Here is a 22,899-nt window from a genome sequence, read left to right as displayed (position 1 = left end):
CTACGCCCCCTCTCACGAATCAAATCCCACACAGACAAATAACCTAGCAAGACAACGATAGTTATAAAGGACTACATGCTCATCCATCCAAAGAAATATGGTAAATTGTAAAAATAAAGTTAAAAAAGAAATCATTCTCGTGAACGATTTGACCATCGAATCTTTCTAAGTCACATCAATTTATGTGGATATGAAATGCTGACATTATTAATGCATGTATAATATTGGAGATGTATGAAAATATTAGAATTACTAAGTCACAGGAATTTATGTGGATATGAAATGGCGACATTATTAATGCATGAATATATTGGACGTAGCCTATCCAAAATCACAAGTGGCAACTTTTTATTGGATAGGATTTGCTTGAGTGATATTTTATAAGATACTTCATCTGTGTTGTGAACGGATGAAAACAAAGGGTTAGAAATCGACAAGTGGACAAAATGGATACACCAAACCAATAGAAAATGAGGTATAGATCTCGTAAAGATAAAAACCCATTGATGTTGAAGTTATATAATAGGAATACATGCATTAACAAAACTCATTCATTCACTTACAAACCTTTTAATTCTTTTATTTATTCTGCAATACAAACACCACAATGGCTGCTTCCACAATGGCTCTCTCTTCACCGTCACTGGCAGGCCAAGCCATCAAGCTTTCCCCTGCCACCCCCGACATCTCTGGTGGAAGGATTTCCATGAGGAAGACAGCCTCCAAGTCGGTTTCTTCTGGAAGCCCATGGTACGGCCCAGATCGCGTCAAGTACTTGGGCCCATTCTCCGGTGAGGCCCCTTCCTACCTCACTGGCCAATTCCCAGGTGACTACGGCTGGGACACTGCTGGCCTTTCTGCTGACCCAGAGACTTTTGCCAAAAACCGTGAACTGGAAGTCATTCACTCCAGATGGGCTATGTTGGGAGCTTTGGGTTGTGTGTTCCCAGAACTCTTGGCCCGCAACGGTGTGAAGTTCGGAGAGGCCGTGTGGTTCAAGGCTGGGTCTCAGATATTCAGTGAGGGTGGGCTTGACTACTTGGGCAACCCAAGCTTAGTCCATGCACAGAGCATCCTTGCCATCTGGGCCACACAGGTGATCTTGATGGGTGCAGTGGAGGGTTATCGCATTGCTGGTGGGCCTTTGGGTGAGGTGACTGACCCAATCTACCCGGGTGGGAGCTTCGACCCATTGGGCCTTGCTGATGACCCAGAGGCCTTTGCTGAGTTGAAGGTTAAAGAGTTGAAGAATGGGAGATTGGCCATGTTCTCCATGTTTGGTTTCTTCGTTCAAGCCATTGTCACTGGAAAGGGACCTTTGGAAAACCTTGCAGATCACCTTGCTGACCCAGTCAACAACAATGCCTGGGCCTATGCCACCAACTTTGTTCCTGGAAAGTGATAAAAAAGAAATAACAGAGAAAGAACAAGAAAAAAAAAACTTGTGAATTTTATTTTATTTGTAGAGTGATTGTGAATTATATTATTTATATTACACGCCTCTCTATTTAGTCCATTTGGATGTCCAAAATTTGATTGTTTGAGTACTTTATTAACCAAACTAACTAAAACTCAAATCACAAATCTTAAACATATATTAGGAAGCGTGTGTTAGGTTCTAAAATCTAAAATCTCTTTTCAAACTTTCTAATCCTTATTTTAACTTTAATTTATAAAATACACCTTCCCTTTTGTTTGTTTGGAGTGAAAAGACAAGAAAGTTAGTGATGGATATCCACTAGGAGAGGATTTTATTAATGAAGGAAGAAGATTTTCACCTACACATTTGAAGTTCTTCCTTCTAGTCTTCTCACAAATTAAAAGAAGTCAAAGAGAAGATCAAGCCTAAAGATAAAGAAGTCTACAAACTCTCAAATAATAGACTTCATATTAAATATCTCTCTTTATAGTTTCTTTTAAATTGTAAATAATATAGAATAATGTTTAGAAAGGTGCTTAGAGGGAAACATGAGACACCTCTTTTGTAAAAGCATCTTTAGGCTTTAGTTTAGCAAATTCTAGAAGCTTGGGGAGTGAGCTTAGTAAGGGGGGTGTGATCTTAGGAGTTTTTTGGGTAGCTTAGGGAATAAGCTATGTAAATGACCAGCCCTTACTCCTATAAAAGGAGGGCTTAGGTCCTTCACAATTGAGATTGGAATTTTATAGTAGAGAGACTATACTCAAATTTGGAGAGAAATTGTGAGTCTTGAGTCTTCTTCTTCCTTTGCCTTATCTTGTGAGCTATGGCGAGCTTCAAGTGGCGGCATTCCATCACTTATCTTGGGTCAAGGAACCAAGTGGCGTGAAGTGTCTTCCAATTCTCAAAATCCAGCAAGCTTCTTCTATAAGTGTTCTTCTTCCTTCATGTTCTTCCAATTTCATTCGGCAGTTTTTAATTTCCTAGTCTTTCCTTTCATTTGCACCGTTTAATTCTGTTTTTCCAGCTTTGTTTCTTTATTTTGGTTCGGTTCAGTAGCTTAGTTTCTCAATTCTGTCCAGTTTTCAATTCTTGTTCTTCATTCCTTGTGTTTGATTCCATTTGACAATATATGGACTTCCATATGAGTCTTGGTTGGTGCTAAGTTTGGTGAGTTCTTGAATTAGAACATTGATCCAATTCTAAAGTAAGGTGCCATTTATGACCAGCTCAAGTTGCTCCTAAGAATGTCAAAGAATCATGTATTCTTGTAGTTACATTCACATCAGTTAGTGAAAATTGGTTATTTGAAAAAAAAAGATATAAAAAAATGGTGAAACTTAACTAAACTTCCACGCATTTTTTATGTCACACTTTTGTTTGTCTATATACTTACAGATTATCCAACTTTATTTTATGACTGACAATTTTTCCAACTTCACCTTCTCGTTAATAGCATATCATTATAAGAAAATATTAATAATAAAATATAACTAGTAATATTAATATTATTGAAAGTTGATTTTTCTCCATTTCTTTCTAATAATATATATTTTTGGTCTATTTCTTAATTATTTCTTTTTTATTTATTTATTTTACAAGATAGTTGATTAGGTGTTACTCTGTGTAACTCTTTTATTTAGACAAACATTTTTATGATATTTAGACAAACATTTCAATGTTGCCGGTTGATTCTTCACGATGCACACATGGGTTAAGAAGTTGAATTCTTTTTCAATGGTTTATCGTTTGTGCGAAGTCAGCATGATTTTATATTTGTATTGAGTCGTGTATGAGTTTTTTTTATCAATAACTCGAATTGAACGTCATTAGTTGATTCCTATAATTTCTTTTTGGTTTCCATGTTATAGTACTTTGAATATGTTGTCAAATCGCTTATTGAAAGACCAATTACGTGTAATTGACATTTTTCTAGGGTTGCAACATATGTAGGTTAGACCATAATCATTTGGACTTGATATTATGGTAGCACGTTGGATAAGTCTGCCGTAGTAAATTATTGCTTTAGTGGAAGTGATTGGGTCTTGATTTATGGAAGATCTTGATGCAATTGGTGAATTTATAAGCCGCAAAATTTCTTTTGTAAATCTTGTTAACTTGGTATACGGTTCAATCATTGTAGCAAATGAGATTTGCGACTTCCACATTAACAATCGATAGACATTGTCATCAGTTAATATCTGAACAACATCATACCTAATTTGATTTTATTCTGTTAGTTGAGGTTGACGGTAGTACAACTTCTTCAATGTTATTTGATTGGGAGGTCCCAAAGTGATGCACACTTTTTTTTTTATTTCAAATGAGATAAGGTACATTTGTGTGGGATGTAGAACAATTTAGAATATAGACATTTAAAGTGAAATCATTCATTAGGTTCGTTATTCGACCATATATAAACACAAGATCAAGATCAAAATTGAAAAAAATTTCATGTCTATGATGTAAATTTGGTTATTTAAAGATGGATTTTCACGTTATGGAAAGAAGGAAGATTTTGTATGTTTCCTCAAGAAGATTTTTAGTTGAATGGTTTGAGTGTGGTGGATGGTTGAATTTGTAGATGAGGAATGATTGAGATACAAATACACATGATTTTCGTGACATGTAAAATGAACAATGTATATTAGATCAACTGTTTTTATGGGTCTGAGTGTGAGCACATTAAACAATAAAGTGATGTTAGAACATTGGTGCCGATCAGATTCCTAACACGTGGAACATATTTTTGAGTTGTTTATGCTGATGAAAATATATTATCGACGAATGATGTAACGATGCATATTATAGTGTTGCATTCGCTGATGAAAAGTCATTTATTGAGGACTAATGCGACGATGCACATTGTTGATTATTGTGCCTTGACGCAAAGCCATTTATGAAGGTATTTATTATTGGTGCTGATGGAGAACCATCCAAACATATTCAACCACCACACTAAGGCTAAAAGAAGAGACATAGTAGAAGATATTTTCTCTCTTAAGCCTTGTAAAAACTTTAAATAGTAGAATAGGGTTTCCAGTTTTTGGCCATGTATTCTAGGCCAAATATATAGTAGGAGTAACCCTAACCTTATGAGTCTAAAAGGCCTATTGAGAGCTTCTAGAAACCTTAACTTGTTTTGCAAGCTAGGGTTTGAAGAAGCTTGAGCGGCAAGGCACAAAACTCTAACTCTAACTTGTCAGGTAGCTTCCACGGCATGCTACTCCTCTCCTTTTCTCCTATAAATAAAGCACTCATCCTCTTCTAAATTCATACTTATTTTAGTAATGAAACTCTGGCTAAATTTAGAACCATTCATTCTCTTGTCTCAACTCTCTCTTTGCTAGAGTTCAAGTGAACCTGGGCTAGGAGAAACCGAGAATTAAGACTCCACTTTCTCAAACTTCTACTCCAATCCTTCCTTCATTCAAATACAACTTCCGGTAGCCTCATTTCATTCCAATCGGCTTGAAAATGCATGGAGCATCAAGAACTCAATCAAGGGGTATCAGAGCAAGCTCACAGTCCATTAAGATAAAAATATGAGGGTTGTTAGAAGGCTTGATTAAAAATAATCAAAGTTTTGTTTTACATTTATTTTCCATGTAGATGATTAAAATAAAACATTCCTTCTTTAGTACATTAAATTCAATTTTTTAAAAATAAAATAAAATAAAGGTCACAATGCAATAATGAATGGGTGGGGTATGACTTTTTTTATAGAAAAAATAAAATAATTTTTTATTTATTTATGTGGGCCAGCGGGCTAACCTGCGCTAAGCGGGTCAGCGGGCTAGATTCGTGAGCCCACCCCGCGCTTTTGGTAGTGGGTTGCAGGCCGACCCGCCCCGCATTGGCATCCCTATGTGGAAATAAGTTTCAATTTTGTCATGACAGACTTTTCAAGGATTTTTCTGATATAGGTATCATGAGACAAATATAGATGACTCAACTCACATCGTCTAGAGATCTCAATCCCGAATATCTTTCTTGAAGACACCAAGTCCTTCATCTCGAACTCGCTACTCAGTGCGCCCACTGACCAAGCCCAACCTTCCATGAGGATGACTAGGAGCATGACTCAAGACACAAGGCTAGGTCAGGATCCACTAGTCAATGCTTCAGCACCTAGCCTGCCCTAGAGGATCACAAGGAGTAAAGCCCAGGCCTTGGGAGCTGAGCATTAGCTAGTGCTTTTATTTGTAATTGCAGTAGAATAGGTGCCTTTAGCATAATAAGGGGTGTAGTTATCATTTTAGTTTGTTTTTGACCTAGTTTCTAAAGGAAGTGGCTTAAGGTGTGGTTTTGACTTAGTCAAACCCTAAAGGCAGCTCCCCTCACACATTTACCCTCTTACCCTTGCTTCTTGTTTTCCAAGGCACCATCTCCTATAAATAGGGTGCCTTCCTCCTTGTATTTTCATGTTGAAATTGAATAGAAAAGTTACTCTGCACAAATTGTGTAAGGTGTTTGTGAGGCTTGATTCCTCTTAGCATTAGGTCTTATCTTAAGTAATTGGAGAGTCCTCAAGTGGCGACCATCAACACTTATCTTAGAGGAAAACCACACTCCAAGTGGCGTGACCAACTCTCTTCCACCACATAAGCATTTCTGTCCTTCATCTCCTCCATTTTTCCATTAATCCATTTATCTTTGTGTTCTTATGTTCTTATTTTCTTCCATTGTCAATTCGGTTTCCATCTTGCTTTTATGATTCCTTCCATGTTCATTTAATTTTCGCCCTTCATCATCAATCATCATATACTTGTATTTTTCCTTTGCCCTTTAGAAGTGAACCTTCACACTTACTTAACCACTTTGTTAAGTTCGTGTCCAGTGGGGATCTTCTTTGGGTTCTCACCATATAATTGCTAAAATCTCAATGATAAGTAAAGTGTCATATCTAAAATGGATAAATCTAAAATCAACTCACATCATGTGGTATTCAGAACTTTTGGTTTTTTGAGCATATATGCTTTTACATTTAAGCCTAATTAATTTCTTGCCTTTACATTCAAGCAAATTTAAATCTAGCCTTTACTTTTTCGGCATTTTTATTCATCAACACTTCTTTTTCGCTTTTGAATGTTTATATTATGTCCATTTTTGTTCTTACTTTTTTTGCTTGAGTCATATGTTCTTAGTGTTTCTAGGAGTCCTTAATTGCTTCTACTTACTTTGCTTTTAATTGTGAAGGTATAAAAGTAACTGAATTTGTTTGAGTAGAAGTAGATTTAAGTTCCGAACATAGTTTTCAAGTGTTCATTTAATTTGAATCCTAAACTTTTTGGTGATACTTAGAGGTAATGAAAATATGCATGACAAAAATTATGGACATCTTATTTCCATAAACCAAACACAAGTATAAAAAAAAAGAAGAGAAGTTGCGCAAATTATTTTGTTCCAATCTTTTCAAGAGCAACATTTCAAAAATAGTGGATTCATTTTATTTGGCAAATTGATTTCAATCTTTTGGAATTTTTATCCTTTTGCTTTGACAATTTCTAAAGAAAAGAAAACTTCATTGTTAAAGGTTTAGTAAGTGTCTTAGAGTCTTTTGTGTGCTTTTCTTGTTTGTTTTTCCTTAAAAGTTTTGTTATCATCTCTTTTTCCAACTTGGTTTAGCTTCTTTGTTTTAAGCTTTTCTTGTTTGTCTTTTAAAAATTCTTTTTGTTGTGGTTCTTTTGAGATCAAGTGTTAAGGGCTTTGTCCTTTTTCATTGGAGAGTTTGCAACATCAAGATACACCTTTGTTGAGAGAAATTTCTTTTTGAGTGCTTTCTTCAATTCTCTTCTTTGCTACACAAAAGAGTGACACAAGTGAGGAGAGAGTTATTAACTTTTCTTTCACTAATTGTTTTGTGCAATTTTTATGGCTTATCTTTTTTATTGGCCCAAAAGGAGCATTAGCCCAAAAGAGCATTATCCCAAAAAGAAGAAGACATGCGGCAATTGGAAGAGAGACTTCAAAGACTTGAAATGACACACGATAGACAACCAAGAGTGATGGAAACCAAGTAGAGGATGCTCAAGCCCATGAAGCCCAAGCCCAACAAAGGGCCCAAGCCCAACGAATCACTAGGAGCATGGCAAGAGCTTTGGGACAAGAGTATAATAAGATGGCTCTTCTTATTTCTTTTATAGAATAGGGGTGCGGATGTAATAAATAGGTGTAAGTAGTAAGGGAGGCTAGGGGGGAGTGTAGATAGGAGTTAGGAGGTGCCAAACTAGGAAGGAAAGTCACACTTCCTTCATGCACTAGTTGGCGCTGAATTTGAGTCTCATTTGAGGCACATTTGGCTTTGCATTTCAGCACCTTATAGGCTATAAATAAAGGTGCTGCCCTTGTACAAATCAGATTTTGGATTTTAGAAGTAGAGAGACTATACTCAAATTTAGAGAGAAATTGTGAGTCTTGAGTCTTCTTCTTCCTTTGCCTTATCTTGTGTGCAATGGTGAGCTTCAAGTGGCGACACTCCTTCACTTATCTTGGAGCAAGGTTCCAAGTGGCGTGATTGCTTCTCCAAGTCTCAAAATCCAGCAAGTTAAACTCCATAAGTGTTTCTTCTTCCATTTCTTTCCAATCCATTCGGTAGTTTAGCATTTCTTAGTGTTTCCTTTCATTTGCACCGATTAAAATTGTGTTTCCAGCTTTGTTTCCATTGTTCTGTTCGGTACAGTAGCTTAGTCTTCCTTTGCTGTTCGGTTTTTCCATTCTTGTTCTTCATTATTGTTGTTTGATTCCATTTGACAATATATGGACTTCCATATGAGCTTTGGTTTGGTGCAAAGTCTTGGTGAGTTCTTGAATTAGAACATTGATCCAATTCTAAGTAAAGTGCCATTTCATGACCAACTCAAGTTGCTCCTAAGAATGTCAAAGAATTATGTATTCTTGTTATTGCATTCACATCATGTGGTATCTAGAGTCTAGGCTTGTTTTTGCTTAAATTTTGAGTTGTATTGCACTTTACTTTCAAGAGCTCTTTAATTCAAGCTGTTTACCATTCTGTTTTAGGATTTATTTTGAGTTTCCTTGCTGTTTTTTTCTTTTGTTACACCAAGTGTTTGTGAAAAGGATTATGGCACTCATTGTTCATATGAGTATGGCTGCTCTTTTGGAATGGCACTCTCCTTCCTAGAGCTAACCTTAAGCTTCCTTTCACTTTTTGTTATATCTTGTGATATGTCTTTTAATTTTGTAATCATGTCAAGTTTTGTCTTAGTCATGTTATTCCATAATTGTCATTACTTCTTGTAGTACTTTTATTGCTTTGATTGTTTCTTGCTTTGGTTTACTTTCTGTTTTTTTGAGTTTATTGCTTGATCCTTTGTGCATTTTCATTTTTAGATTTGAGTTCATGCTTGTATCTTCATTCTATACAAGTTCCTTTACATACTTTCCATTATGTCTTTGTTAGTTCATCATACTGTTTTTCATTCCTAAATAGGATACTCTGTTTTCTTACAAACGTGCTACTGTTTCAATTTACTGCAATTAATTGGCTCATGGGAAATTTGTGAAAATTTGGATTTACATTCTTCAAAGTGTTACAAAAGCATAGAAAAAAGAATTACTCAAAAATTCCAAGTACACAAAAAATGATAAATAAAATACGGAAAGTGTACAATACTGCCGAAAAGAATACGGTAATTGGGCAGCAATTTTAAAAAATTTATTTCTCTCAATTGGCTTACTGTTTTTACCTCATTCCAGTGCCATTATTGAGTTAAGAAATTGAAGTTTCTGTGGCTAATTTTTCACATTCCAGTTCGCTTTCAATCATTCCAGTTAAATCTGTAAACATAGCACAGTTTGCATTAAATTTATTTTTTTCCAGTAGCTGTTTTCTGTTTTCTTCAATCTACTCTAGCACTTTCTTTAGGACTCTTTTGGTGTGCCTTCTTTATTCATTGAGTTCCTTATTTTCTTGCTTGTCTTTCATTCATATTCTTTTCTAGTTTGTCATACATTGCTTTCTGTTTTTGGTTTAGCTTTTCTTGTTTATACCTTTTCTTGCTTGTCTTTTTGTTCTTCTAAAAGTTGTGTGGAGACTTGTTCTTAAGTAAGTTGGTTTGCTGTGACATTATTTCATTTGAAGCTCCTCCATTCCGCAAGAAAGGCTTGGTTGAGGACAACATACTTTCTTGGAGTGGCTTGAGAACTTTCTTGGGCATTTTCCAGCAACCTATATCTCACTTTTATTTGTCTAACAAGTTTCTTTCACTGTTTGTTTTCTGTTTTTTTGTATTTTTTGATCATGGCTCATTTTTCTAGTGGAGAGTCCTCCAAACCGTGCTCACCCCAAAAGGCAGCCCTTTTTGAAGACTTAAAGAATGCCAAGCAATCCAATGCTCACTATCTTGAGGTGATAAGACAAATGGAGGCAAAACTCCAAAGTTTGGAGTTAAACCGTGAAGAAATCCATCAAAATAGGGTGAGAAGACCTCATCCTCCTCTTCGACATTCTTCAAGACATTCACATTCTTCTCATGGTTTTTATGAAGACAATGCACGGCCAAGGCATCATCACCATGAAGAGAGGCGCCAACATGTGGCTGGCCCTTGTTCTCCTAATGTAAAACTTCCTAGTTTTAGTGGTGAAAGTGATCCCAATGTATACTTAGGATGGGAGGCTAAGGTTGACCAAATTTTTAATGTAAATGGGGTTAGAGATGAGCATAGGGTTAGATTAGCTTCTTTAAAATTTTTGGACTATGCCATGCAATGGTGGCATCAATATCTCATGGACATTGACCTACACAAGAGGCCGCAAGTGGTCTCTTGGAACGATTTGAAAGCATGTTTACGCGCTAGATTCGTACCCCCACACTTTAGGAAAGACCTAATGTTGAAACTCCAACGGTTTCATCAAGGCACACTAAGTGTGGATGATTATTTTAAACAACTAGACACGCTTTTAATTCGAATTAATATGGATGAGAGTGAGGAAGCTAAGATAGCTAGGTTTGTGAGTGGCCTTTGAAGGGACATTCAAGACGTGGTAGAGTTACAAGAATATTCTTCTTTGGAAAATGTGGTGCACCTTGCTAGTAAAATTGAAAATCAACTTGCAAGGAAAAATGCTTTCAAAAATTCTTCTAAGGATAACTACTACCACTCTTCTTGGAAAAATAAAAATAATTCCTTTTCAAATATCCCTTCTAAGGACTCTACTTTCAAACCTAGAGAGTCTAAGCCTTCCACTTCCAATTCTAGGCCTAAATCACCACCTAGATCGTCTAGTAAGAAGTGTTTTAAATGCTTAAGCTATGGACATATTGCTTCTAATTGCCCTACTAAACGAACTATGTATATGCATGATGGGGTAGGTGGTAGTGAGCATGAGTCCGAATCTTCTAGACATTCCTCACCTTCTAGATCCCCAAGTGAGAGTGAGAGTGAAAGCCCACATGAGGGTGACCTATTAGTAATAAGACGCATGCTTGGACAAGTTTTAAAACCTTTTGATGAAACTCAAAGAGAAAATATTTTTCATTCAAGGTGTCTTATTAATGATAGAGTATGCTCTTTGATTGTGGATGGGGGGAGTTGTGCTAATGTGGCAAGCACAAGAGTGGTAGACAAACTTGGATTGCCTACCATCTCTCATGCCAAGCCCTACAAGTTACAATGGTTGAGTGAGGTGGGTGAGTTAGTGGTGAACAAGCAAGTCCTCATTACATTTTCCATTGGTAAATATAAAGATGAGGTCTTGTGTGATGTTGTTCCAATGGAAGCTACTCACATACTTTTAGGTAGGCCATGGCAATTTGATCGAAAAGTTTTTCATGATGGCTTTACAAACAAAATTTCTTTTAACTTCCATGGGCACAACGTCATTCTTAAATCTCTCTCTCCAAAGGAAGTCCATGAGGACCAAGTCAAAATGAGAGAAAAGAGAGAGAAAGAAAAAGATATAAAAAATTCCAAGAGAAGCTTTCTCATATCTTCCCAACAAGTTAAAAAGGTAATAGTTACTCATAAGCCTATTTTTTTTAGCTATTCCTAGACCTATTGAATATGAGTCGGCTAAGGATAGTCCCACATGTTTGGACCATTTGGTAAAGGAATATGAAGATGTGTTTCAAGATCCTCCTAAAGGCTTACCACCTCTAAGAGGGATTGAACACCAAATAGACTTCATGCCCGGGGTTTCTTTACCAAATCGCCCTGCATATAGGACCAATCCCCAAGAGACCAAAGAAATTCAAAGACAAGTTGAGGATTTATTAGCTAAGGGGTGGGTACAAGATAGCATGAGCCCATGTGCTATGCCTGTCATACTTGTCCCAAAAAAGGATGGGACATGGAGGATGTGTACGGATTGTCGCGCTATAAATAACATCACCATCAAATATAGGCATCCCATTCCTAGTTTAGATGACTTGTTGGATGAGTTACATGGGTTTAAAATATTTTCCAAAATTGATCTTAAGAGTGGTTACAATCAAATTCGAATTAAACATGGTGATGAATGGAAAACCGCTTTTAAGACCAAATTTGGTTTATATGAGTGGTTGGTCATGCCTTTTGGCTTGACTAATGCTCCTAGTACCTTCATGCGACTCATGCATCATGTTTTAAGAGCAATCATTGGCAAGTTTGTTGTGGTTTACTTTGATGATATTCTTATATATAGCTTGTCTTTAGAAGATCATGAGTCACATGTTAGACAAGTTTTAGAAACCCTTAGGAAGGAAAAATTGTATGCCAATCATGCTAAATGTTTTTTTGCATTAGATCATATAGACTTCCTAGGGTTTGTGGTTAGTCATAAAGGGGTGCATGTAGATCAAACAAAAGTTGCAGCAATTCAACATTGGCCTACACCCACCAATGTCAATGAAGTACGAAGTTTTCATGGACTTGCTAGTTTTTATAGGCGGTTTGTGAAAGACTTTAGTACAATTGCCGCACCTTTAAATGCCATAGTAAAGAAGGATGTGGTTTTTAAGTGGGGACAAGAGCAAGAAAACGCTTTTCAAACTTTGAAGGATAAATTAACTAAAGCCCCCATTCTAGCCCTTCCTAACTTTGCTAAGACATTTGAAATAGAGTGTGATGCCTCTAATATAGGCATTGGGGCCGTCCTCCTTCAAGAAGGACACCCCATAGCTTATTTTAGTGAGAAACTCAAAGGGAGTCATCTCAATTACTCCACTTATGATAAAGAACTTTATGCTCTTGTTAGAGCTTTGCAAAATTGGCAACATTATCTTTTTCCAAAGGAATTTGTGATCCATAGTGATCATGAGTCCCTTAAATATTTGAAAAGCCAAAGCAAGCTTAATAAGAGACATGCTAAGTGGGTGGAGTTTATTGAGCAATTTCCTTATGTGATCAAACATAAACAAGGTAAAATTAATGTGGTGGTCGATGCTCTTTCAAGAAGATATACCTTGTTAAATGTTTTGAATGTTCAATATTAAGGATTTGATCACATAAAGGAACTTTATCATGATGACTTAGATTTCTCTCTAATCTATCAAGAGTGTTCCAAGGGAGGTCACAAAGACTTTTTCTTACATAATGGTTTTCTTTTCAAAGGAAAAAGACTTTGTGTTCCCCAAGGATCCATAAGACAATCTCTTGTTAGAGAGGCTCATGAGGGTGGGCTTATGGGACATTTTGGGGTAGCTAAGACCTTAGAAACATTGCATGAACACTTCTTTTGGCCTCACATGCGCAAATCCGTACATACCTTCTGTGATAGATGTATAGCATGTAGGAAGGCTAAATCTAAGGTCCAACCCCATGGCTTATATACCCCTCTTCCTATCCCTACAATGCCTTGGGTTGATATTTCTATGGATTTTATCTTAGGACTGCCCAAGACATCGAAGTGTAAGGATTCCATCTTTGTGGTAGTGGACCGTTTTTCTAAAATGGCTCATTTTATTCCATGCCACAAAGTGGATGATGCATGCCATATTGCAAATCTCTTCTTCAAGGAAGTTGTTTGTTTACATGGACATCCTAGAAGTATAGTATCCGATAGGGATTCTAAGTTCTTAAGTCACTTTTGGAGGACCTTATGGGGGAAACTTGGCACAAAACTTCTGTTTTCTACTACTTGCCACCCCCAAACTGATGGTCAAACCGAAGTGGTTAATAAAACTCTGGGTCAATTATTGACATGCTTTATTTCCGGGAATCCAAGGGCTTGGGAGGATTTACTACCTCATGTTGAATTTTCTTATAATAGGGTAGTAAATTCCACCACTAACCATTCTCCTTTTGAGGTTGTTTATGGGTTTAATCCCCTCACACCTCTAGATCTTCTTCCCATTCCTGTACTTGATGAGGTTCTATGCAAAGACGGTTTTGAAAAGGCTTCTTTTATTAAGGATTTGCATAACTGCATCAAGTTACAAATTGAGAAGAAAGTTGGTAAGTATGCTGACACTGCCAACCAAAGGAGAAAGGCATTAATCTTTGAGTCCGGTGATTGGGTTTGGCTTCATTTGAGAAAGGATAGATTTCCTTCTCTAAGGAAGTCCCAACTTATGCCTCGTGGTGATGACCCTTTCCAAGTCATCAAGAGGATTAATGATAATGCCTATGAATTAGATATGCCCACTACTTATCTTGGTAGTAATTCTTTCAATGTTACTGATCTCACTCCTTTTGCTGCAGGTTTCCCAAATTCGTGGACGAATTCTCTCCAACCCGGGGAGTATGATGGAAACCAAGTAGAGGATGCTCAAGCCCATGAAGCCCAAGCCCAACAAGGGGCCCAAGCCCAACAAGGGGCCCAAGCCCAACAAGGGGCCCAAGCCCAACGAATCACTAGGAGCATGGCAAGAGCTTTGGGACAAGAGTATAATAAGATGGCTCTTCTTATTTCTTTTATAGAATAGGGGTGCGGATGTAATAAATAGGTGTAAGTAGTAAGGGAGGCTAGGGGGGAGTGTAGATAGGAGTTAGGAGGTGCCAAACTAGGAAGGAAAGTCACACTTCCTTCATGTACTAGTTGGCGCTGAATTTGAGTCTCATTTGAGGCACATTTGGCTTTGCATTTCAGCACCTTATAGGCTATAAATAAAGGTGCTGCCCTTGTACAAATCAGATTTTGGATTTTAGAAGTAGAAAGACTATACTCAAATTTAGAGAGAAATTGTGAGTCTTGAGTCTTCTTCTTCCTTTGCCTTATCTTGTGTGCTATGGTGAGCTTCAAGTGGCGGCACTCCTTCACTTATCTTGGAGCAAGGTTCCAAGTGGCGTGATTGCTTCTCCAAGTCTCAAAATCCTGCAAGTTAAACTCCATAAGTGTTTCTTCTTCCATTTCTTTCCAATCCATTCGGTAGTTTAGCATTTCTTAGTGTTTCCTTTCATTTGCACCGATTAAAATTGTGTTTCCAGCTTTGTTTCCATTGTTCTGTTCGGTACAGTAGCTTAGTCTTCCTTTGCTGTTCGGTTTTTCCATTCTTGTTCTTCATTATTGTTGTTTGATTCCATTTGACAATATATGGACTTCCATATGAGCTTTGGTTTGGTGCAAAGTCTTGGTGAGTTCTTGAATTAGAACATTGATCCAATTCTAAGTAAATTGCCATTTCATGACCAACTCAAGTTGCTCCTAAGAATGTCAAAGAATCATGTATTCTTGTTATTGCATTCACATCAAAGAGGAAGGAGGTGGGAGCTAAGGAGAACTTCAAGGAAGTATACCCACTACGACAGCCAAGAAGAAAAAGAAGAGTGAGGAATGCATCATTATGATGAAAGGCGCCACAACCACCAACCATCCACGCCCTCTTTCCCTTTTATTAAATTGCCAAGTTTTAATGGGGAAAGTGATCCCAATGTATATCTAGGATGGGAAGCTAAAGTAGAATAAATTTTCAATGTGTATGAGATCCAAGATGACCAAAAAGTTAGGTTAGCTTCCCTATAATTCTTAGACTATGCCATGCAGTGGTGGCATCAAACTGTAATGGACATTGGAATAAACAAGAGGGCAGCCGTGGTCTTTTGGGATGATTTAAAATTATTCATGCGCACGGTTTATTCCTCTTCATTATAGCAAGGAATTCCTGTTAAAGGTCCAACGACTTCAACAAGGACCTAGAAGTGTAGATGAGTACTTTAAAGATCTTGAAACTACTTTGACTAAAATTGACATGCATGAAAATGAGGAGTCAAAGATAGCTAGATTTGTAAGTGGTTTAAGAAGAAAAAGGTTTAAGAAGAAAAATACAAGATGTGGTAGAATTATATGAGTATTCCTCTTCGGAAAAATTGGTTCACCTAGCCATCACGGTTGAATCACAACTTTTAAAGAAAACTCATTTCAAAACTACTCATAATGATGGTTTCTACAAATCATCATGGAAGGAAAAAAAATCAAACTTCTTCAAAAAACCTTTCCTTCCAAATTTGAAAAAGATTCCACTTACAATCCTAGAGTTTCTAAACCCTCAACTTCTACACCTAAGTCACCCACCAAAACCTCAAGTAAAAAATGTTTTAAATGTCTGGGTTTTGGGCATATTGCATCTAATCGTCTTTCTAAGAAAAACAAGATGGTTAAGGAGGGGGTTGTCATGTGTGATCATAGCTCACAAAGGTCTAGGTGATGGAAGAGGCCTCAACACCAATCCATTGAAAGGCCACTAAAATGTCAAATTGAGGCAACCACTTGAGTTATGGTCAAAGAGGGGTCAAGAGGACGCATTCTACATGTCATAAACTCTAGTGTAGATTAGATTTTAATTTATTGTCAAAATTAGATTAGGAATTTTATTTGTAATTTTTCCTTAGATTAACTTTGGCACCTAAAAACCAACCTTAGTTAAATTAGGATTTCTAAAACACCTAATTTTAACCAAGGTCGGTTATGTTTAACCAAGGTACATTTTCCACATATTCCATATTTAACATGTGCTAAATGTTTTCCATCACATGTTAAATATGCTACATGTGCTCCATGTGCTCCATGTGCTAAGTGTAAAACTGGGCTCCACTTTCAAAGTTCTTTTCATTTGAAATTCCCTCCAATTCTCTTTTCATATTCAACCCTCTCTTGCTATATATAGATGAGCTTGGGTCATGTAAATTCAAGATTAATACATGAGTGAATTGCTGCCAAAATTGTGCCAATTTTACTCTTTGCCCAAAACCTCATAGGTTAGGCTCTTAATCTTCATAAACCTTCCCTTTCCGAGTAGAGTTGGCCTCACCACTCTCAAATCCTACTTCTGATGCACCTTCAATGATGGAAGAGGCCCCAACACCAATCCATTGAAAGGCCACCAAAATATCAAATTGAGGCAACCACTAGAGTTAAGGTCAAAGAGGGGTGAAGACGACACATTCTACATGTCATAAACTCTAGTGTAGAATAGTTTTTACATTTTTGTCAAAAGTAGCATAGTTTAATTCTTTTGTATTTTTGTTGAAACATGCAAAGTGGTACCTAAAATGCTAACCTAAGTTTAATTAGAGTTTCCTACTCCTAATTAAACTTAGGTCCAGCCCACATTTAGCCTAAGTGGAGCGTAAGGTTCTAGAACTCTTAGCACATGGAAGAATTCTAGAACCTACCTCACATGTGCTGAATTTAGGAGCCACCTTCCCATGTGCCAACATTTGAATTTCCCTCCAATTCTCTTTTCATATTCAGCCCTCTCTTGCTATATATAGAGGATCTTGGGTCATGTAAATTCAAGATTAATACATGAGTGAATTGCTGCCAAAATTGTGCCAATCTCACTCTTTGCCCAAAACCTCCTAGGTTAGGCTCTTAATCTTCATAAACCTTTCCTTTCCAAGTAGAGTTGGCCTCACCACTCTCAAATCCTGCTTCTCATGCATCTTCAAGGTCACCACCACTCCTAGGAGAACCTTGTTCCATCTTCAAATCGTGAAGCTTCCGCAACTCATCAACAAATCCAAAAATACGAAGGCACAAATCCATCATTTGGTATCATGAGCTATGGTTCTTCAAGAGCTAAGTGCCTTCTTTCATTTTAATTTTATGTGTTCTTATTTCTGTGTTGTTCTTCAATTCTTCATGTTGTCTTGCTGTTTTTTTACATTTTAATTTGATTTAGGTGCTGTTTGGAGAAATCCAATCGGTGCATTGTGTTCAAATTGTTCTTGAGCTTCTAATTTTCACATTTCTGTAGGAATTCATATAAGAATTGTGTTGTTGTTCTGTTTTTAGTTTAATTGAGTCTTATTTGCAATTCTATTTGGTTCATTTTATGTGTCTTGAGTCATTTTAATTTCTGAATCTAATTGTGTTTTGTCTAAGTCATGTTTCTCCTAATTTGTCATCAAATCCATGTAGTGCTGATTTTGTTGATAATTTTGGTTTCTTGATTTGATTTGAGTCCAGATTTATAATTCTGTGTTTGGTAATCCTTTGGTGCATTTTCTTTTTAGTTTGAGTTCATATTTGTATGTTAGATCCATACAAATTCATATACATTCACTCCATTGTGTTTTTGAAGTTCTTCAATCTGTTTTTAATTCCAGAATTAGGATTACTCTGTTTTTCAAATTCTGTGCTGGCTGTTTTTTTTGTTATGAAATTCAAATACGTTGAAGAAAAATTATAAAAATCTGGATCTATACAGATTGATGTATTAGAAAATAAAGAAAAAAAGAATCAGATCAAAAGACAAAACAGAGAAAAAAATGATAAATCAAACAAAAAAAGTGTGCATCCTGGCGCCAAAAGAAACCGTAATTGGACAAGAATTTTGAAAAATTTATCACAATTATTTGGTGCATAATTTTGGTGTGATTCCAGCGCCAAAAGTTTGCTAAGACCTCGAATTATTTGTGGTTCAAATTTAAGAATCAAATTTCAAATAGCCAGCTCAGCAGAAATTTTATAAGTCACACTTTTTGGACCTAAAATTTCCAGTAGTACTGTTTTGGTTTTTCTAATCAATTCTAGTGCCATTCTCTAGGTTCCATTTGTGTGCCACCTTTTGTTGAGTGCCTATTTTTATTGCTTGTCCAATATTATTCAATACTCCTTCTAGTGTTGTCCTATAAATCAAATCCATTTGTTGTTGTCCTATTTTAAATTTGAATTGTTCTTTGCTTTCATTTCTTGACCTCTAAATCGTTGAACAAAATTCAAATTGGTGCTTGTTAAGTAAAAATTAACCTTGTGGTGAGTCCATCCCTACTTAGTAGGTACTGTTTTGAAGATTTAAATTGGCTAACCATAAGAGGTTAAGGCAAGGAGCTACAGCAAATACAAACACAAATACATATACTTTGTAGAACACAACAAGGAAGATCAATCACAAGCCAAGGAGTGCATAGTTTAGGTACTTTGAATTCTATTCTGTGTAATTCAATTTCTTTTGTATTTCCTTTGAGTTGTAATTACATTCAACTTTGATTAATTAGTGGATTAATTACGTGTAGACGGTGAGTGTGTCTTCAATGGTACAAGTGTCTAGAAGCCTCACCTTAGGAATCGTCTAGTTTAAAGCTTTCTAGTTAGCAATCTTTAGTTTGTGCTTATTAATTGTTTTGCTTTAATTACTTGTTTTGTATTGTTAATTGCTTTGCATTGTTTTCTTTGCATGAAAATTGTGTTTTTATTTCTACTTGTGATTTACGTAGTTTACTTAGAAAAAGGTTTGTGGTAAATTTTGAGCGATAGGTTTTGGCAAGGAAAGACTTGGTACTTAAGAAGTCCTAGTGACTCACCTCTCTTTCCTGGAAAGCTACCTTCACTACTATACTTATCTTTTTGGGGTAAAATACTTAGAACACAAGTCTTTAACCAAGTCTTCTCCATCTCGCGATTCTAATGAAAGTGATGTAACAATTCTTAAAACCCTTTTGGAAAAAGTTGCACAAGATGTTCAAACACTTTCATATAGACAATTGCAATATGAGACCCAACTCAAAGAAGGGGATGGAAAAGAAAATGTTGAAACATATCTAGATTGGGAAACGAAGGTAGAACAATTGTTTGCTTGCCATAGAGTATGTGAGGAAAGAAAGGTACCCTTAGCCACCTTAAGGTTTCAAGGAAATGCTATGTATTGGTGGACTGCCCTTGAGAGAGAAAGGTGCCTTCATAAAGACCCTCCCACTACATATTGGAATGACCTTAGGGGAGCCTTAAGACGCTACCATATTCCCTCCTAATACAATAGGAAGTCAATGGAGAAACTCCAAGGACTTCATTAAAAAAAATCTAAGTGTAGAAGAATATTGGCAAAAGATGGTGTTATATATAAAAAAGGCAGGGATTAACGAAGACAACCATACCACCATATCTAGGTTTTTAAGTGGCCTCAAACTTGAGATAAGAAACAAAGTTCAACTTTTACCTTATAGATATTTAAATGACTTGGTTCAACTTAGCATTAAAGTTGAAAAACAAATTTTGAGAAAACAATCAAGTCAAAAACAAAGTTCATACTTTGTATCTTATGACAAGGATGAGTTCCAAAGAGTGGAAGAACATATAAAAGAAAAATCTCTAAAACTTTCCCAAAACCTATCCGAGCATATCTCACACACTCAAGCTAGAATAATTCAATGTTTAGAATATCTTGTAAGGGTCATTTAGCATCTCATTGTTCCAATGAAAGATCTATGATCTTAAGGAACAATGCTAACAATAGTAGTCAAGAAAAAGAAACTAGTGAGAGTGAAGAAAATGAGAAAAAAAAGAGAAAGAAATAGAAAAGCCAAGTGAGGGGTTGTTTGAAAAAGAAGAAGAGGAATCTAGAAAGAATGAGGAATATCTTACAACACCCCTTACAAGCATAGTGAAAAAAGAATCCTTAAAGGGGGAGTGCATAGGTAAATATGTAGTAGTTTATGATTACCTAAGCCACCTTAGGGAAGTTTTCTTAGTGTTTAGAGCTAATAGTTTGTTTTCTAATAGTGATAAATGTACTTTTTGTGTTGATAGTGTAGTTTCTTTGGGTTTTATAGTTAACAAAAATGCGGTAGATGTCGTCCCCAAGAAAATCAAAGCCATCCAAGAATGGCCAACACAACAAAATGTAGGAGATGTTAGGAGTTTTCATGGTCTAACAAGTTATTATAGGAGATTTGATCCTAACTTCTCAAGTCTAGCTTCACCACTCCATGAGTTAGTGAAGAAAGACACTCCATTTTGTTGGATGGAAAAGCATGAGCAAGCCTTTCAAAGGTTGAAAGCTCAACTCACCAATGCACCTATTCTAGCTTTATCAAACTTTGTAAAAAATTTTGAGCTAGAGTATAGTGCATTGGGAGTAGGAATAGGTGTTGTGTTGTTGCAGGATGGGCACCCAATTGCATATTTTATTGAAAATCTTCATGGTGGAACCCTTAACTACCCCATCTATAACAAAGAGCTCTATACACTTGTGAGGGCCCTGCATGAGTCTTTAAAATATGTAAAGAGTCAACACAAGTTAAAAATACATGCAAAGTGGATGGGATTTCTTGAGCAAATTCCATATGTTATCTAATACAAGAAGGGCAATACAAATATTATGGCGGATGCTCTATCAAGGAGACATGCCCTCTTTTTAAAACTTGGAGCCCAAATTCTTGGATTTGATAACATACTTAAACTTTATAAAGAAGATCAAGATTTTGCACCCACTTTTGCTAAGTACCAACAGAGAGTATATGGAGGGTTTTATGTTTATGAGGGGTACTTATTTAAAGAAGAAAAACTTTGCATGCCCCAAATAACACATAGAACACTCCTTGTAAATGAGTCACATGAAGGAGGATTCATAAGTCATTTTGGAGTTGATAAAACTCTTGAGCTTTTGAAAGAAAAGAAAATTATGAACTACTCCCTAAAGAAATATTGTAATAAGTTTCCAATAGAAAAACAAGAGGAATGACAACTTAATAAAATTGATTTTTATACAACTGTTCAAACTAACACATTTGCTTTGTTTGATGATTCCCATAGATGGACGTTTGATCCGGGAGGACGAGCATAGTTGTCAAAGCAAGAGGCTGCTATTCGAGATCGATCCTATAGGTCTGAGGATATATTTTCTCCAGAAGGAGGAGATGATGGACACCATCCAGCCACATACATTCCCCTACTAATGACGAGGATGAAGCCTTGGATTTGAGGACAAATCCTTTTCAAGAGAGAGGGGATGATGGAAAAGGCCCTAACACCAACTCTATTGAAAGGCCACCAACATGTCAAATGGAGTCAACCACTAGAGTTATGGTCAAGATGAACCAAGGGAATGCATTTTACTAGAGTTATGGTCAAGATGAACCAAGAGGATGCATTTTACATGCCATAAACTCTAGTATAGAGTTGAAATTTTCTTGTCAAAAAATTAGCATAGGAACTTTATTTGTAATTTTTCTTAAAATTAATTTTGGCACCTAAAACACCAACATAGGTAAACTTAGAGTTTCTAAAATCCTCTAAATTTACCTAGGCTGGTCTAGAAAGCCTATTGAAGGGGTGAGCATACAAACTAGACACACCCCTCCCCATGTGCTCATTTAAGGCTCCACTTTTGGGAGGGAATTCATTTGAATTTCCCTCTACTTTATTTTGAATTTCCAGCCCTCTAATCACTATAAATAAGAGGGCTTGGCTCATGTACTTGCAAGATCAATATACTCAGTGAATTGCTGCCAAATTGTGCCAATTTCACTTGCCCAAAAACCTCTTAGGTTAGGCTATTGATCTTCACAAATCCCCTTTTCCAAGTAGAGTTGGCCTCACCACTCTCAATCCCTACCTCTCATGCACCTTCAAGGTCACCATCACTCTTAGGAGGATCTTGCTTCGTCTTCAATCCATGATGCTTTCGCCATTCACCAACAAAACTCCAAAATCATTAAGGCACTTCTCCATCATCTTATGGGACATTTTGGGGTAGCTAAGACCTTAGATACTTTGCATGAGCATTTCTTTTGGCCCCACATGTCCAAATCTGTACATAATGTAGAGCATGAGAGCTTTGATGTTTCAAATCCAATATAAAGCTTGAAGCCTTGCTGCTTTTGGTTTGGGTTTAGATTAGAATGTTTAGAATCCATGTAAAGATCTACTCTTGTCACTTACACAAAGCTTGCCCAATCTGTTTTAAAAAGGCAAAGTGTTTTTCTAAGAAAAGGGAAAAACAACCGATTGAATTATCGAAATAATCGGTTGTTTGTCACTTAGTTAGCTTGGAGGTTTTTAAACTGTTTTTGACTTGGTTATGTAACTGCTTAACCAATTCAACCAGTTAAATCGTGGTTTCAACCGATTGATTGTGTGTTTTCATAACAGTTTTTTGAAAACCTGTTATTCTGTTTTGGGTGTGATCAAAACTGTTTTGGTTCATTAAATGTTGCCCTGAACAGCTAGATTTCAAGTTCTATAAATATAGCCTTTTTTTCAAAACTAAAACAAGTTTTTTATTACAGAGTTTGAAATAGAGATTGAGATTTGTTTTTGAAAAATGTTTTCAAAAGGTTTGCAAGATTGTTGTTAAGCTTTGCACTTGTACAAGATCTGATCA

General features: G+C 36.4%; 1 protein-coding gene across 1 annotated transcript; it reads left to right on the top strand.

Annotated features, from left to right (window-relative positions):
- The first annotated feature begins 412 nt into the window (after positions 1-412).
- On the top strand, positions 413-1,516 carry LOC137837457 (chlorophyll a-b binding protein, chloroplastic). Its single transcript, XM_068646442.1, has one exon. It carries the CDS (start codon positions 608-610, stop codon positions 1,400-1,402), a length of 795 nt encoding a protein of 264 aa, XP_068502543.1. The 5' UTR covers positions 413-607; the 3' UTR covers positions 1,403-1,516.
- Positions 1,517-22,899: the final 21,383 nt, after the last annotated feature.

Source organism: Phaseolus vulgaris, chromosome 4, assembly GCF_051622355.1.
Source record: "Phaseolus vulgaris cultivar YP4 chromosome 4, ASM5162235v1, whole genome shotgun sequence".
NCBI classification, from domain to species: domain Eukaryota; kingdom Viridiplantae; phylum Streptophyta; class Magnoliopsida; order Fabales; family Fabaceae; genus Phaseolus; species Phaseolus vulgaris.
Note: the sequence above shows the minus strand (reverse complement) of the source record. Positions and strands in the feature narration are given on the sequence as shown.